The sequence below is a fragment of the Anomaloglossus baeobatrachus genome, chromosome 1 (genome assembly GCF_048569485.1).
Source record: "Anomaloglossus baeobatrachus isolate aAnoBae1 chromosome 1, aAnoBae1.hap1, whole genome shotgun sequence".
Classification (NCBI taxonomy): domain Eukaryota; kingdom Metazoa; phylum Chordata; class Amphibia; order Anura; family Aromobatidae; genus Anomaloglossus; species Anomaloglossus baeobatrachus.
Window position 1 is genome coordinate 310,160,452 of NC_134353.1, and position 19,008 is coordinate 310,179,459.

Consider the following 19,008-nt stretch of genomic DNA (forward strand, 5'->3'; position numbering starts at 1 on the left):
GACCATCTATGGATTCCACCTTGTATCCGCTTGCCTTCCTCCCCGCCGTCTCAACGGTACCTGAACATGTCTTCAAGGAGTAGGGAGAACCGGGGCCTGCAATGTTGAAACTGCTGAAGAAGATGGACTTGGCAAGAGACCTGTTGCTCTGGTCGTCCAAGATCGCATAGATCTTAATTGCTTTGTCCCTGCGGCCTGCTGGGTAGACTCTGACAAGCCAGATTTTCGAACAGGACCTTCCTCCTGTGAGTCCTTTACAGATCTCCGTACATTGAGAGGTAACCACCGTGGTGTCTTCATCAGTGTTCTTCTGTTTTCCATCGTGTTCTTCTGCTTGCGGCAACACTCGTGTAGGTGGTCCAGGATGTAAGGCTGTATTGTGATCCGTGCTGTCACATTCTGCACATTTCACGCTAGCTTCGCAGTTCCTGGCCATGTGCGATGTTGCAGCACAGCATTTGAAGCAGATGTTGTGTTCCTTGAGGAAGCCTTTGCGATCCTCTAGAGACTTCTCCCTGAAGGCTCTGCATTTTAGTAGAGGATGTGGTTTCCGGTGTAGAGGACACTATTTACTGATATCCTGGGGTTTGTTCTCTTCTGGAGGATGCTTACTCTCTTTCAGGACCTGAGGAGACAATGTTAGTTTTGTGGACTGCCACGGGTGCCCTACTGGGTTTGACACCGGGGGCGGTGGTACATGACAGAGTAAAATCAAAACTAGGGTCATTTCTGATTTTAGCTTGCTGAGCTACAAAACCTACAAATACAGCAAAGGGCGGGAATGGCGCGTTATGTGTTTGCTTATACCGTGAACCGTGTGAGACCCACTTTTCTTGTAGATTGTAAGGAAGTTTTTGCACTATCGGATTGACACCCCTGGCGGTATCCAAGAATGCCAATCCGGGCAAATCTCCTTCCTCTTGGGCAACCTGTAACTCTACTAACAGATCACTTAGCTCTCTTAGCCTTTGAAAGCCTTTGGGTCCTATCTTAGGGAAGTCATCAATTCTTTTAAACAAAGCATTTTCAATGAAGAAAAAACAAAAAAGCAGCACCAAATGTGCACTACAGCACTAAACATTCCAAACTGTACTTATTTTAAAAATTTTGAGATTTTTGGCAAAAAATTGCAATTTCTTGAGCTGCTTCGCCACGTCACGGCAAATCTCATTTGAAGCAGTCCTACACTAAAATATTTTTATAAAATGTGCCATACGGCCTCACATATGAATAGTAGAACTGCTCTTAGCAGCACTCACCTGGTCTATTTCAATCCCGTACCCATGACTGAGTTTGGAATGTTTAGTGCTGTAGTGCACATTTGGTGCTGCTTTTTTGTTTTTTCTTCATTGAATTGGTCGGTGGTTGACCTCCACCTTGCTTTGCACCCCAATTTGGGATGTATTCCATCTGTCTAGATTTTGGCGGTTGGTGACTGTTCACATTAAGTCATCAGGCTTTGTCCACAGGCTATTTACTTCATGCAGCATTTGCTTGGACCTGTCCCGCCCACAGCCATGACTCAGTCATGGGTACGGGATTGAAATAGACCAGGTGAGTGCTGCTAAGAGCAGTTCTACTGTTCATATGTGAGGCCGTATGGCACATTTTATAAAAATATTTTAGTGTAGGACTGCTTCAAATGAGATTTGCCGTGACGTGGCGAAGCAGCTCAAGAAATTGCAATTTTTTGCCAAAAATCTCAAAATTTTTAAAATAAGTACAGTTTGGAATGTTTAGTGCTGTAGTGCACATTTGGTGCTGCTTTTTGTTTTTTCTTCATTGAATTGGTCGGTGGTTGACCTCCACCTTGCTTTGCACCCCAATTTGGGATGTATTCCATCTGTCTAGATTTTGGCGGTTGGTGACTGTTCACATTAAGTCATCAGGCTTTGTCCACAGGCTATTTACTTCATGCAGCATTTGCTTGGACCTGTCCCGCCCACAGCCATGACTCAGTCATGGGTACGGGATTGAAATAGACCAGGTGAGTGCTGCTAAGAGCAGTTCTACTGTTCATATGTGAGGCCGTATGGCACATTTTATAAAAATATTTTAGTGTAGGACTGCTTCAAATGAGATTTGCCGTGACGTGGCGAAGCAGCTCAAGAAATTGCAATTTTTTGCCAAAAATCTCAAAATTTTTAAAATAAGTACAGTTTGGAATGTTTAGTGCTGTAGTGCACATTTGGTGCTGCTTTTTGTTTTTTCTTCAAAGCATTTTCAATAACTTCTATGGACCCATAGCATTCATCAAGTCTCTTCCACGCCAAGTGTAGACCTTTGGGTGGGTTTTTAATGTTAATGTCTCTTAGTCTTTTGGCGTGTTCTACCGATTCACTACCAAGCCATTTTACCAGGAGATCTAACTCCTCACTACAAGAAAGGTCCAAACCTCTTATGGTGTTCTGGAACGAGGCTCGCCATGACCTATAATTCTCGGCACGATCATCGAACTTTACAAGTCCTTTTGTGATCAGATCTCGACGAGCAAAGAACTTTGCAAAGTCCATGGTGGCTTGGTCAGTGCTGGTGCGAGCCGGTGTGTGGTCGTGTCTATTGTGTGGTGTATCACCATACCTGTAGGGTGTTTCCGCCTTCAGAAAGTCAGCATAGTACCTCCCCGGAGAGGAAGGTGTCTCTTTGTGGTAAGATGGTGGTTGTACCTTCCGCTCTGTGGAATAGTAGTTTTGGTGAACCTCCTCGTGCTGTACACTCTCTTGCTTGAAGCGGTGTAATTCGAGGTTGGATGGCTGGCCGTCTGCGTAGTCTGTTCGGTGAAGCACATCTGAGCTGTCATCTATCCTGGAGTATTGGTAGACGTATTCTGCGACGCGCTGTGCTGGATCCTGCTGGTTTAGGTCCGGCCCAAGAACATCGCTGCATCTTTCTTCAGGGTGCTCTGCCGCTTCCAGGAACTCTGCCTTGGCTATTGCGGCCGCTGTCTCCTTTTCTACGGAAAGTCTTTCTAGAGTCAGTTGCAACACGGAGAAAAAGCTGTGGAAAAACAAGCGCATAGGGTCTTACCCCAATATGTGAGGGGTGGGGGTGGGGGAGTGAAACTACTCACCAGATGTAGTTGTGAGAAGCCACAACTACTGTAATCGCATGTATCACACAATCCAAGGCTGCAGCCACCAAAACGGTAGATAACAGAGAGCACAAGAGAGTGGTGTTTTAATGCCGCGCCAATAGATCACTTCAGATGATGTTCAGACCAGTGTTACTTTATTGTTTTCCAGGTCAACGCGTTTCTGGGGCATCTGCCCCCTTCATCAGGACCACCAAAGAAACAGATAACATCCAATCTGATTGGATGTTATCTGTTTCTTTGGTGGTCCTGATGAAGGGGGCAGATGCCCCAGAAACGCGTTGACCTGGAAAACAATAAAGTAACACTGGTCTGAACATCATCTGAAGTGATCTATTGGCGCGGCATTAAAACACCACTCTCTTGTGCTCTCTGTTATCTAGAGTCAGTTGCAGACGTACACTCTCTGCTTCTTGTTCTGATTGCAGACGTGCACTCTCTGTCTGTTTTTAGTTTGAGTTGCATTTCCTGTTCAGCGAAGGAGGACCTCACTTTAGCTGCTTCGGCCTCAGCGCGGGCGACGGCAGCAAGCTCCCTAATTGAGGACTTAGCAGAGCTCGCCCGTGACCTTGTCTTCAGGGAAGACGCTCGGCTGACAGACATTGTGCACTTGGCTGCAGACTACTTTAGCGGGAAACAGAGTCTATTTGCGGACGGCCTTACGCGTGGTGGAGAGTGGAATGGTGGTTTCTGGCGTACTGCGGTCTAGTCACTGCGGCTGTATGGTGGCTGCTGCGACATCCATATGCGGTACAGCGTGGATGTTAGCGGTCCCGTACTACAGCCTGCGACCGGCTATCTTTACTGGAGCTGGACTGCGCTCTTGTTCTATGTAGCTGTATGGCGGCTGCTGTAATACCCGTGTGCCGTGTAGCGTGGGTGTTAGCTGTCCCGTACAGTTCGTACAATCGCTGCCTGCGACCAGCAGCCCGTTTTTACTGTTCTGCCTTCGTCCACGTGTGAGCTGTGTGGACTCCGGCATACAGCTAACCTTCATCCACTGTTTCAATAAACAGACTGTGTTGCCTTTAAGTCTTTATTTATTAAATGATGATGGATAGGTGGATGATCATAAGAAATGGATGATTAATTGGTAAAAACGGGATCCACTAGTCAGGAGGAACAATTGAAGAAAAGGAACTAGAGCCAGCTATAGCACCTCTGAATCCTATGGAGGCACCAAGACATCTGCATCTCCAACTCAGGAAGGGAAGGGAAAAGGGGCAGTCCAAGGAAGTATCTTTTCCTTAAAGCAACAGGCTCCAACCCACAAAAATACTGTGAAGATGTATGAGGAAAACACTTAAAACATAAGAAAGCCAACAGTGACCTCTTGTGGGCAACAAACGATATTACCCTTATCCTATTTAATGAATAGAAGACAGAACACTAACAGAGGTTCCAAGGACCCTTGCAATTAAGTGCGAATCTCTCCATTCTTTACTACTTTCTGGGGGACTCTTTACGTACCCACTTATCAGTCATCCATATGGAAAGGAAACATCCATCCCTATGTGCAATCTATAGACATATTTCACTGCTTAATGTATATATTAAACTGTTTGCAAAAATGACTTCATCCAAACTATTCCCTCTTTTAACGGACATTATCCACTCAAATCAGGTGGGATTCATGAGAACAGAGGCTATAGACAACACTTCCAAGACATTCATCCTTATACACAGATCCAGATTAGAGACTCAGCTCCTTATGCTTCTATCTACCAATGCAGAAAAGACCTTTGATAGGGTAAACTGATCTTTTGTGAATGAAAGACTCTGTGGCATGAGTCTAAAACCTAACATGCTTCAATGTATGTCAGCTCTTTACACAAAACTGACTGCCAATGTAAAGGTAAATGGAATCTTATCCCAGGAGTTGCCATATATAATGGAACATTCAAGGGTGACTGCTATCGCCTTTACTATTTATACTTAACTTGGAACCCTTGTTAATCCAGCATTAACATTATAGGGCCTTGTATTCGGGGGTCTCCTTACAAATAATGGTCTCATTTTTATGTACCAACCTTTTATGTGACATTGTATCAAATGCATTTGAAATGTGCAGATAGAGAACAACCATGGGGTTACTGTTGCCTGGTCTGGAACCTAACTTACTTTTGCCCACAGTAGAGGTTTAACTTACTCTATACTTTCCAGGCTCTGTTTCTCACCTCTTTTTGAATACTAGCATCACATTTGCAATATGCCAGTCCTGTGGTAAAGACCCTGTTATTATGGAATTCTTGACTATTAGAAATAATGATTTGTCTATTTATTAAATACCGTGCCTAACAAGGAACTAATGCCCCATCAACTAGTCAAACTGATAATTTTCATATGAGAAAAGGACTTTATAAAGACATTTTTTCAATATGTGTTTAGGTGTCAGGCAGTATAAAGAGCTTGTTAGGCACAATATTTAATAATAATTATATAAATGCTGGTGGGTGGGAGGGCATAGGTGACCTGTCAGGATCCCTTTAAACACTACTGTAACCTTTTAGCCATTTTTTCCCCCAGCACAGATGTACCCTCCCTAGTGTAAAGATTGTAGACAACAGTGGAGTGAGCCCTATTCTTCAGGAACCCCAATAAAAAAAAGTAAAGACATAGCAATATATTACTTATATACTACTATACAGATCACAAGTTGGGAGGGTAAAATACTTGTCTTGCCCTGGGTGCTGGGAATCCAAGTTGCACCAATGAGCGTAATGACTGAAATAAGTAAGAGTAAAGGCCGCTTTACACGCTGCGACATCGCTAAAGCAATCTCGTTGGGGTCACGGAATTCGTGACGCACATCCGGCCGCATTAGTGATGTCGTTGCGTGTGACACCTATGAGCGATTTTGAATGGTCGCAAAAATGTTCAAAATCGCTCATCGGTGACATGCCCCCCTAATCTCGAATATCGTTGCTGCTGCAGTAACGATGTAGTTCGTCGCTCCTGCGGCATCACACATCGCTATGTGTGACACCGCAGGAACGAGGAACCTCTCCTTACCTACCGCCGGTGGCAATGAGGAAGGAAGGAAGTGGGCAGGATGTTTACGTCCCGCTCATCTTTGTCCCTCCACTTCTATTGGGCGGCTGCCTAGTGACGACGCTATGACGACGAACAAACCGCCCCCCCTTAGAAAGGAGGCGGTTTGCCAGTCACAGCGACGTCGCTAGGCAAGTAAGTAGTGTGACGGGTCCGCACGATGTTGTGCGCCATGGGCAGCGATTTGCCCGTGTCACACAAAAACGATGGGGGCGGGTGCGCACGCTAGCGATATTGGTCACGATATCGCAGCGTGTAAAGTGGCCTTATAGCGGGCTTTACACGCTACAATATCGTTAATGAATTATCGTTGGGGTCACGCTGTTTGTGACGCACATCCGGCGTCATTAACGATATCGTAGTGTGTAACAGTTATGTGCGACCTAAAACGATCGCAAAAGCAGCAAAAATCGTTTGCCGCGGAGAGGTCGTCCTAAAACAAAAAATCGTTTACCTCTCATTAGCGATGTTGTTCGTCGTTCCTGCGGCAGTACACATCGCTGTGTGTGACACCGCAGGAGCGAGTAACATCTCCTTACCTGCCTCCACCGGCTATGTGGAAGGAAGGAGGTGGGCGGGATGTTACGTCCCACTCATCTCCGCCCCTCTACTTCTATTGGACGGCTGCCGTGTGACGTTGCTGTGATGCTGCACGACCCGCCCCCTTAGAAAGGAGGCGGATCGACGGCCAGAGCGACGTCGCCGGACAGGTAAGTACATGTGACGGGGTAAGCGAGGTTGTGCGCGACGGGCAGCGATTTGCCCATGTCGCACAACCGACGGGGGCGGGTACAATCGCTTGCGATCTCGCTAACGAGATCGCAGCGTGTAAAGCCCGCTTAAGTGTCTTCATCATTTTGTGTACATTAAAATAAAAAACAGTAGTAGAAATTATAATTCTAAAAATACAAAAACGAAAGTAGATGGGCATTGCTGCTTATGTGCCTGCTTAATACAAAGCGCTTTTTCTTATCACAGGATGACAAAAAACAAATTGTTTTATCTGGACTTATTGAGATTTTCTGGGGAGTCCAACGGCCCATTAGATTTCAAATGCAAGACGAAAAATGTGTTTCTTCTGAATGTATCCAACTGCCCGAAGTTATTGGATCAAGCATAACAAAGAGGTATTCTTCATACGAAGTGACAACATAGCTGTATTTTCCATATTTCATTGTTTCAGTGTGGTTGTCTGGCTAGTAGTATATTGAGAGGATAATCTACTTGTGAGGATATTGGATTTTCCAACTAATATAATATCCATTAATATTAAAGGTTTCCAGCTTATCATTAATAGGACCCTTGTCAATATGATTCAAACAACTTACACAAAGCCTACTCCCTAGTTTACTTTAAAGAGAAAGACTACATACATTCAACCTCGAAAAGCTAATGAAATGCTTTGCGACATGATGCTATGCTTTTCTATTTATAACCTTACTTTTGCATGTTCTGTTTCCATCCATCATTAAAGAAGCCGTGACATTATGTTTTTTCAGTAAATCTATATATATGTGTCTGTAGTGTAATGTGAATAAGGTAATATACTCCCCTATCTCCACTTTTTCTGGCATCCATTGCTATTCTGCTCTTCTCATTGACGTCACAGCTCTGCAGACTGATTGGGTCACATTGTGCACTGCGTAACCCAGAATTGTTTTTACAATGTTAACCTAGGTATTATCAGTATGAGGCTACATAAGCATACATTGTAGTAGAAACTTTTGGCTCACATATAGAGCTTAGAGTGAACTGGACAGTCTAAAAACTGTTGATGTCACTGAGATGAGGAGCAGAATAAACCTGGATCCTGAAGAAGAGGGAAGTAGATGAGTTATACTATCACACACACTACACTACAACGTATATACACAGATTTAATGGAAACAAAAACCTTCATGAGGAGTACTTTTTTAATACATTTTCTCATGGAGATATACACTGCCCATAGGAACTATTAGGGAGCATAATTTTGGAGCCTGAACAGAGAATTATGTAAAAGCAGCATCCACAGTGACACACTCAGTTGTGCTTCCCATGTATTACAGGATCAATGACCAATCGTTTGCTTGTTGTGGTGGAAGCTAAATTTGTTGAAAAATCCCTTCAAAATTAAAATATTATAAAATTATCTATTTTTAAGTAACCTTTTTAAGCTTAATAAATCTTACATTATAATATATATACGGTATATACTGTACATGTTCTTAAATTCCATGTCAAGTATAGACACTGTAGTTTTGTGGGTTTTTTTCTAGTGGAATGATGCGCTGGGGTGAATTTGATGATCTTCATCACATTGAAGAAATAGATGAGCCTGTGGCGAATTCAGAATTTGAGTTGGACTCAAAGGATGGTAATATTTCTTTAATATTTAAGTGTTTACTGCAAACTCATGTATGTGTACTTTGGGGATTGTGGTGCCTTTGAGAATTCAACAATATATGTGTGGGATTAAGTTAAACTGTCACCATAAGAAATCCCACTGTGAGAGGTTAAAAGAATTCTCCAAGAATGTGACAAACATGGCGCCTTGTGACATATTTCAAACAGGAACCTTGCTAGTTACGGTATGTCTCCGGACGGCTGCACGCTGCAATAACTAAGCTTTAGATTATCTCAACTGTCAAGATACAGGCCTCAGCCAAGGAGCAGCACTGACATGAGACAAAATAAATCTTTTCTCTAAACACACACACATATATATATATATATATATATATATATATATATATATATATCTCGTGAGCACTGCTACTGGAGAAACTGGTGGCTGTAGTTTGAATTATGTCATAGGCACAATGTTTATCACATTTTCGCAGACCCACTTTAATGAAAACTATTGTCTCAGACACCAAGACTTGCTGCTCACCAACTGGGGACTATTCAACTTTGAGGCTTTGCCTCAGCACTGTTACAATGAGTAAATTGCGCCACCCCATGTGGGATATTGGTATGGGTGACAACTATAAATGACAGCTGACAGCCCCAAACATTGGCCCTTACCCACTTTGGAACCGATCGGGGCCAATTAGATACTTAAATACCACTATCAATCGCGACAGAGGTAACTAAATGGCTAAATGGGGGTTAAAAAAACTCCCTTTGGCAAGATCGGACCCCCACAATGATAATCGTGTTGGGTCAATTGTTGCCATAGTACCCTTGGGTCATCTAATCACACCAGGGAATGGTAGCCTGTAGGATCCAGCAATAAGCCTGGTCTAAGGCCTCCAACACACATCCGTGCCACCGGTACGTGTTTGGTACATTTTTGCACGTACCGGCGGCACGGAGACATGTACACCAATGTTACCGTATGGTAACAGGCACAAACACGTGAACACACTTGGAACATGTGTCCGTGTCGTTTGTACGTGTGTGCGTTTTTCCACACGATCAACATGTCCGTTTTTCTCCGGCATCACGCAGGCACAGACACGCTAAAGTCAATGGGTCTGTGCCTGCACGTATGTGACACATAGCATGTCCGTGTGGTACCCGTACCGTCCGTATCACTTTTTTTGTGCATTCTTAATGCAATGTCGGTCAATCAAACTCTGTTGGTCGGTCGGTATCTTTCTCTGTCAGATGGTCGCTCTGTCTGTCTCTCTCTCTGTCTGTCCCTCTATCTGTCCGTCGGTCGGTCTCTCCCCCTCTCTCATACTCACCGATCCCCGATCACCAGCGCGGCGCTGCACAGCTGTCAAAAAGCTCCGGGGGCTTTTACTATTTTGAAAAGGCCGGCCGCTCATTATTCAATCTCGTATTCACTGCTTTCTCCGCCCACCGGCGCATATGATTGGTTGCAGTCAGACACGCCCCCACGCTGAGTGACAGCTGTCTTACTGTAACCAATCACAAACACCGGTGGGCGGGTCTATATCATTCAGTAAAATAAATAAATAAATAAACAAAAACGACGTGCGGTCCCCCCCAATTTTGATACCAGCCAGGGTAAAGCCAAACGGCTGAAGGCTGGTATTCTCATAATGGGGGCTCCACATTATGGGGAGCCCCCCAGCCTAACAATATCAGCCAGCAACCGCCCAGAATTGCCGCATCCATTAGATGCGACAGTTCTGAGACTCTACCCAGCTCATCCCGAATTGCCCTAGTGTGGTGACAATCGAGGTAATAAGGGGTTAATCATGAAAGGCGTCTCCCCGAGATACCTTCCATGATTAGCCTGTAAGTTAAAGAAAATAAACACACACATCCAAAAAATCCTTTATTTGGAAAAATACACAAAAACAAACACCCTCTTTCACCAATTTATTAAGCCCCAAATACCCATCCAGGTCCGGCATAATCCACACGACGTCCCACAACGCTCTCATCTCTGCAACATGAAGCTGACAGGAGCAGCCACAGACCACGACTGCTCTGTGTGAGCTCCACTCAGCAACTGAGGTGAGCCGCGCGATCAGCGATGACGTCACTCAGGTTACTCGTGGCCACCGCTGGATCCTCCAACTGTGACAGCAAGTTGCCCAAGTGACTGAAGTGATCTGCATGATCAGCGATGAAGTCACAGGTGAGTTGCGGTCTCGGGTGGAGGACTCCAGCTAGCCACGGGTAGCCTGAGTGACGGCAGCGCTAAACACGCCCCTAACTGCAGTCACTCAGGGGATTAGCGGTCACCGGTGAGTCCTTCATGGGTGACCGCTAATCAGTACGCCACACACAGACAGAACCGTGGTATGACAACGAAGTGGGGTAAAGTTCATCCGAGTTCATTCTCATCGCGCGACTCTGTCTGTGTCTGCTGTCAGCGAGTGTGTATCAACGACATTTTGCCTCACACACGGATCATTTCAAACGGACAGCACACGGACATTATACGTATGTATCTCACACATACACAGACATTCCCTACACACACATGGCGAGCATACGCCATCACACGGATGTCACACGTACCGGTGAAACGGATATAAAAAACAGAACACGGACCCGAAAAACGGAACGCGAGACACTCACGTGTGGCAGTGAATCACTAACAGGTCTCTTGTGCTGCTATATAAGTAAAAAAGGAAAAAAGTTGAATAAAATGTATAAAAAAGTTTAAAAAAATACAGAAAAAGCACACTCATACCACAAAAAACACTTCCCCACTAAAAAATAGCAGCTTTTGTGTTAAAAAAAAAAATAAACAAAGAAATGTCATGTTACCTATTCTGTATGGCGAATGCGGTAAAAAAAAAAAAGGAAAAAAAAAGAAAATCACTATACACACAAAAAAGTGAATGAAAAGTGATCAAAAGCTCGTATGTAAAAAAAAAAAATGTTAGAAATGAAAAAGCCCAACTGTCCTGCAAAAAACAAGTCCTAATATGGCTCATTTGGGGAAAGGAAAAATTTACAGCTTTCAGAATTTGTAAAATAAAATAGATTTTTGTGTGTAAAAGTAGTAAGGCATGAAAAAAGTGATATATGTATTTTATTGCTGTTACCATACTGACCCAAATAATAAATCCGCCTCTTCACATTTACCGCACAGTGAACTGCGCAAAAATAAATGTAAAAAAGTGAAATGCTGTTTTTTTGTTCATTCTTCATCTCAAAAACATGAATAAAAAGTGATCAAAATGTTATGTTCCCCAAAATGGTACCCCCCAAAATCTCCATCTGGTGGCGATAAAAAAGCCCTTATACAGGCCTCTTCACCAAAAAAATAAAAATGTTACAGCTCTCAGGATATTGCAACAGAATAACTATTTATTGTAAAAAAGCATTTTTACTGTCATGGCAGCAAAACATAAACAAAACTATATACGGTAAATCTGTTATTGATGTAATCGCACAGATCCGCAAAATGAATCCATCTTATCACCAATACTGCACAGAGAACCGTGCAAAAGAAAAAGAACCAATTATTTTTGTACTGCTAATCGGAATAAGGCTCTGCTGACATTTATCCTGCACTCTCTGCTGAGCACTTACGTTGGGGTCTCTGGCTAAATCCCAAAAACCATGATTTAGACAAAGCCCCCTTTGAACTGCTCAAGACTCCTTCTGTCTGGTCTCTGTTCTGGTGGTGTGTGTGCCGCCCCCGTGCCAGCAGCCGGTGCTGCTCGGATCCGGGGCCTACAGCACGGCTCAAGGGGCTCCCCGGACCCAGGGATTGATTGTACAATGTACGGGATTGATTGTAGAATGTCTGTGTCGCCACCCACAGTCTGTGGTGAGGTGGGACACCACCGCTGCTGTAGTAGGATACTCGGGGGGATGGAATGGCAGCCGGATGTTAACCCCTTCGTTGGTAGGGATGGTTGCCCTGGGGCCCAGTGTCTCTGTGTAGGGTTTGGCGACGGCAGGGGATCATACGCCCAGATGGACCAGGGGACAGTTGGTTACTCAAAATTGAATGAATCACACGAGTCTTTTGGTAAACCAAACTGCTGGTGGCCAGCCGCCGTGGCCAGTTGTACTCTGGTCCGCTCACCCGGGGTGGTGGTCGCTGTCCTTTCCTCTGCACTGTTTTTGTGTATTGTGGACTGTCTGGTGTGGATCTCAGGAGTCCGCTCCCGGCTTTCTGTGGGCCTGAGGGGCCATGCCCGTCTGACGCTGACCCATGAGATCTATGGGCCCTGGTGGTTGCTCTATCCCACTCTGTTGGTGGTTGTCTACTTTTCATTGCCTGTGCTCCCCTAGTGAAGTGTGTGGTCCGCATGGTTTATCCATTTTCCCCAGTGCCCCCTGTTGTGATCTGGTAACCGTGGACGATCACAAAAAGTCCCATTAATCAAGAAAAAACAAAACCACAAGAGTAGTTGGAAACTGAGCTGACCGCAATCCCCTATCTATCAAACAACACTAGAAGTAGCAGTGGAATGTTCCTAACACACCTAGACACCTCGTCACTGCCTGAGAAACTTGCTACACCTCAAAGATAGAAATGAGAAATCCTAACTTGCCTCGGAGCAGTCGCCAAAGAAATAGCAAGCCCCTAACATGCAACAATGGTGATGTAAGAAAACACAATACACAGATAGAAAATATAGATTAGCAAAGGTAAGAGCCGACTTACTAGATACGACAGGACAGGACAGATAACTGATTGCGGCCAGCAAAAAAAACCTGCAAAAAATACCAAACTCCTGATAATAAAAAATTCTGAGACCACACGGACTCTTCCCCACTATATCAGGTACTCTTGTGTCAGACACTTTAAACAGAACTAAAGATATAATGGAAAGGAACAAAATCACAGACAAATAATATTCAAGTGAAAATAATCCAAACATGAACAGGAAGCAAGCTCCCTTTTTTGCTGGAGTTACTGCTCTGCTCACAGAAGCAGAAAAACAGATCCTCACATACAAGAAACCAAACACAGAACCAAATGGAATAAGCAAAAACACTTTTAAGTGCAAATCCAGCAATTAAGCACAGAAACAGTAAACTTATCTGGAGTAGATTTGGACACCGAATAAACAGGAGAAACAGAATGGAAAACTTCCAGGCATCTTCAGAAGCAGGCAGGAAACATTTTATCACCGGTGGCCGCCAAGCACAAAATGCTCTCCTAAATAGACTAGGCTGATCTGCAATACTATTTCCTGGATTCCCATGTAATTCCATCACCTGTTTGAATAACAAATTCAAAATCAGCTTCCTTACCATTCCTGGCCACCAGAGGGAGCTCCACACCAGCACCCACTCGGATGACATTCACAATAGCCTCCCTAGTGCTGTCCATGCACCCCAGTGCTGTCCGTGCTCCCCTTGTGATATCCGTGCCCCCCTCGTGATGTCTGTGCTGTCCATGCCCCCCAGTGATGTCTGTGCCCCTCTAATGATGTCTGCGCTCCTCCAGTGCTGTCCATGCCCCCCAGTAATGTCTGTGCTCCCCCAGTGCTGTCCATGCCCCCCTAGTGATGCCTGCTCTCCAGTGATATTTGTGCCCCAGCAGTGCTGTTCATGCCCCCTATATGCTGTCTGTGCCCCTCAGCCATATATATGCCTCCCATTGATGTATATGCCTCAGCCCCTCCGGTGTTGTGTATGCCCTCAGCCCCTCCTGTGATGTGTATGCCCTCAGCATCTTCTGTGATGTGTATGCCCTCAGTGTCTTCTGTGATGTGTATGCCCTCAGTGTTTCCTCTAATATATACATCACATGAGGTACTGGGAGCATATACATCACTGGAGAGGCTGTGGTATATACATCACAGGATATGCTGGGGCATATACATCACAGGATATGCTAGGGAATATACATTACAGGAGGGACTGGGGGCATACACATCACTAGAAAAGCTGGGGCATATACATCACGTTGGAGATGCTGGGGGCATATACATCGCAGGAGTACAGGAGGAGATGGGGCAAATACATCACATTGGAAATGCAGGGGGCATACATATCAAAGGAGAGGCTGGGGCTTAAACATCACAGGAGGGGCTGGAGGCATATATATAACAAGAGGGGTTGGGGCATATACATCACAGGAGGGGCTGAGCCATATACATCACAGGAGGGGCTGGGGGCATATACATCACATTGGAGACACTGAGGCATTTATATGACAGGAGGGGCTGGGGCATATATATCGCAGAAGGGGCTGGGACATATACATCACAGGAGGGGCTCGGGCATATACATCATGGGAGGGGCTGGTGCATATACATCACAGGAGGAGCTGGGGTAAATACATCATGTTGGAGATGCTGGGGACTTATACATCACAGGAGGAGATGGGGTAAATACTTCACATTGGAAATGCTGGGGACATACACATCAAAGGAAAGACTGGGGATAATAGTGACGCCTCTGCGACTTCAGGCACCACAGGGTACTGCACCTCACCTGAGGTGCAGTATTCATCTCGGATATGGAGGAGGTCATTACTGATAAACAACACATTCAACACATAACACGGGAGCTCTGTCACTGGAACTGAGCCAGGGTAGGCGCCAGGGGTGGCAATTACGAGGAATGGGACCTCTTGCCTACTAGTTCAGCAACCCGGGAGGCGGGGCACCTGCAGGGGAAGTAAGGAGCCATCTCACAGCAGTTAGTTAGCTCCGGGCGCAGCAAGCACCAGGTCGCACTCAGGAAGAGACAACAAGTCAGAAGTGACAAGGACAGACAGGGGCCCATGGTCTGGAGCCGGAGACTCGACCCAAGTTTTTAAGAAGAAAGGGGATCCCAGGGTTCGCGGGGAGTGCTGCAAGCACACGTGACCCGTTCCACGGCCCAGGAGCTTCCAGAGGGAAGACCACTGGAAAAGACACACAGAAGGAAACGTCGCCCTTGACCTCCAAACTATACAGGATCGGCTAGAGCCCATCACAGCGGAGTCCAGCAGTCCAATGGCAGTGACCTCAGTGAGTAAAGAACTTGAACTGCACCCTCTGTGTCGTCCCAACATTGCCGGCGCTCCTATCATCGCGCCCCTGCACCATCGGTGACCACTACCACCAACATCCTCTGTGGGGCCTAGTTCTACCTGTGGAGAGCTGCAACATCCAAGCTGCGTCATCATCCATCCCAGCAGAGAGACTTTCCGAAGGGGTGGCTAATAACTGGCCGCACACCACAGGTAGCGTCATGAATAACTACTCCCATAATCCCCATCCCCATCTTTATTGACATCGCCGGGGTCACGGAGCAGGGCCAGGCCGCTGTGACATCCCCACACCGACACCAGCCCGGTGACGAGTAAACCCCAGAGACCCCGTGGGCGCATCATATACATCACAGGAGGGGCTGGGGGCATATATATAACAAGTGGGGTTGGGGCATATACATCACATCAGAAGCTGAGCCATATACATCACAGGAGGGGCTGGGGGCATATACTCCACATTGGAGATGCTGAGGCATATACATCACAGTGGAGAAGCTGGGAGCATATATATCACAGGAGGGGCTGGTTGCATATATATCTCAGGAGGGGCTGGGGCATATACATCACAGAAGTGGTTGGGAATTATACATCACAGGAGGGGCTGGAAAATTTACATCACACGAGGGGCTGGGTCATATATATGTCCCGAGCCCCTTGTGTGATACATGTGCCCCCGATGTCTCCTGTGATATATAGGTACAGCAGTCCCAATGTCTCCTATGTGATGTATATACAGGAGTCCCATCATCTGTTTACCAATCTTATTATCACAAAGTGTTAACTGCGCTCCAGGCCGAGACAAACCTGGAAAAGTAGTTGTGAGAAGCAAAGTTGCATTGTCATTATCACTGAAAATTAACCGCCGCAGCAAAGAGAAGCAGCTCCGGCCACCACAGTAGGGGTGAGTTAATTGCTTGATCAAATATAGCTTGGTAATTTTTACATTGATAATTTTGTGTGGCCCCTGAAGGTTGCTAGAACTTCACAAATGGTCCCCGGCAGTAAAAAGGTTCCCCACCCCTGCCATAGAAAGTGACACTTGTCATATTTCTAAAATTTGGTCTGGTCATTAAGGTCAAAATTGGCTCCATCATTAAGGGGGTGTGAGGTAGCACGGTCGGCTGCGCAGCAGAAGACACGGGATCCAGGCATTAAGGTTCACAGCACACGGTTTAATGTCCAAACAAAAGTCCATAACAAAATACATGTGCCTCTCCAGCAGAAAACTCAGGGAGTTCTGTTCACTCCCTCACACCCGGCACACCTGCCCTTGTTCCTGATTCTATTTAACCCTCCCTTCAGCCTGTAGGGAAACAGCATTAACCCTATAGTGGATTTACTTTCTATCATGGAGTGAGCACAACCGGGGCGAGACATACCGGCCGTCATAGATAACCCCGGTCACAGTCTCACATACCCCCCCCCTCAGTTCAAGCGTGCGGGGTTGAACTCCAGCCATCAAACACGGGCCGCGGGACAAGGCATCGGCGTTGCCCTGCAACCCACCGGCCCGGTGTTCAACCGTAAACCGGAAGTTCTGCAGAGAAAGGAACCACCGGGTAACCCGGGCATTCCGTTCCTTGGCGGACCTCATCCAGACCAGTGGAGAGTGATCCGTCACCAAGCGAAACTGCCGTCCCAGCAGGTAATAGCGTAGGGACTCCAAGGCCCACTTGATCGCCAGGCACTCCTTCTCCACTACGCTATAATTCCGCTCGGGAGGGTTGAGCTTCCTACTCAAGAAGGTGACGGGATGTTCCTCCCCCTGAACCACCTGAGACAGCACTGCCCCCAGGCCGACCTCCGAGGCGTCAGTCTGTACTATGAACTCCTTCCGGAAATCAGGGTTGACCAGAACGGGCTGTCCGCACAGGACCTCCTTCAGGGCCCGGAAGGAGTCCTCGGCCTGTGGAGTCCAGCGCACCATGACGGACTTCTTGCCTTTGAGAAGGTCCGTCAAGGGGGCTGATAGTCCCGCAAAATCCTTTACAAACCTCCTGTAGTACCCCACGATACCCAGGAAGGCCCTAACCTGCTTCGTGGTCAGGGGTCTAGGCCACTTCTGGATCGCCTCAACCTTGTTAATTTGGAGCTTAATCACTCCTTGGCCTATCACGTAGCCCAAGTAGCGGGCTTCCGTGAGTCCCAATGCACATTTCTTGGGATTGGCTGTCAATCCGGCTGTTCGAAGCACGTCCACCACCGCTTGTACCTGTTCCAAGTGAGTCTGCCAATCGGAGCTGTAAATAATGATGTCATCCAGGTACGCTGATGCATACGCCTGGTGGGGTTCCAGCACTAAGTCCATCAACCTCTGGAACGTGGCCGGAGCGCCATGTAACCCAAAAGGCAAGACAACATAGTGGAAGAGACCCTCCGGCGTAACAAAAGCGGTTTTCTTCTTGGCGGACTCCGTTAGTGGCACCTGCCAGTACCCCTTGGTCAGGTCGAGCGTGGTAAAATATCGCGCCTGTCCCAGCCTATCAATCAGCTCATCCACCCGGGGCATGGGGTAGAGATCGAACTTGGATATTTCGTTCAATCTCCTAAAGTCATTGCAGAACCTTAAGGAGCCATCGGGTTTTGGTATTAGGACAATCGGACTAGCCCATTCACTCCGGGATTTTTCGATGACCCCCAGGCGTAACATTGTCTTTACTTCCTCCGATATGGCTTGTCGTCGAGCCTCCGGTACCCGGTATGACTTCAGGCGTACCTTCAGGTGGGGCTCGGTGACAATATCGTGTCGTATCAGACTGGTCCTACCGGGCAGCTCGGAGAAGACATCGGGGTTCTGCTGAACCAACCGTCTGGCCTCTCGCCTCTGTTGCTTGGTGAGGGCTTCTCCAATCCTTACTTCCGGTTCGTCCTCTCCGGAGGTTGCTGGAGCCGGATGTGAACGACCCGAAGAGGAGGGAGGTGGGGAATAAACAGCCATCAGGCTTTCCCGTTCCTGCCAAGGTTTTAATAGGTTGACATGGTATATTTGTTCAGGTTTCCACCTACCGGGCTGCAATACTTTATAGTTAACCACCCCGACTCTTTCCTTTATCTCGTAGGGGCCTTGCCACTGAGCCAGGAATTTACTCTCCGCCGTGGGGATTAATACCAACACCCGATCCCCGGGTTTAAAGGTCCGCACGGTGGCTTGTCTATTGTAGCGGCCGCTTTGCGCGGCCTGAGCCTCCTGTAAATGCTCTTTCACAATTGGCATGACCGCGCTTATGCGGTTCTGCATACCTAAAATGTGTTCGATCACACTTTTATGGGGGGTGGGCTCTTGTTCCCATGTTTCCTTTGCCAGGTCCAACAATCCCCGGGGATGTCGCCCGTATAACAATTCAAAAGGCGAAAACCCCGTGGATGCCTGTGGCACCTCTCGTATGGCAAACATCAAATAGGGAAGCATCATATCCCAGTCTTTCCCGTCTTTTGAAATCACCCTTCTTAGCATGGTTTTCAGGGTTTTATTGAAACGCTCGACTAAACCGTCCGTTTGAGGATGATA

General features: G+C 46.5%; 1 protein-coding gene across 2 annotated transcripts in view; it reads left to right on the forward strand.

Annotated features, from left to right (window-relative positions):
- The window catches only part of RASSF6 (Ras association domain family member 6), a 281,755-nt gene that overhangs the window by 232,282 nt on the left and 30,465 nt on the right, over window positions 1-19,008 (forward strand). For both annotated transcript variants that reach the window (XM_075351194.1, XM_075351201.1), the window contains 2 exons: window positions 7,121-7,269; window positions 8,401-8,498. In XM_075351194.1, coding sequence (XP_075207309.1) covers window positions 7,121-7,269; window positions 8,401-8,498 — 247 coding nt within the window. The remainder of the gene's footprint in view (window positions 1-7,120; window positions 7,270-8,400; window positions 8,499-19,008) is intronic.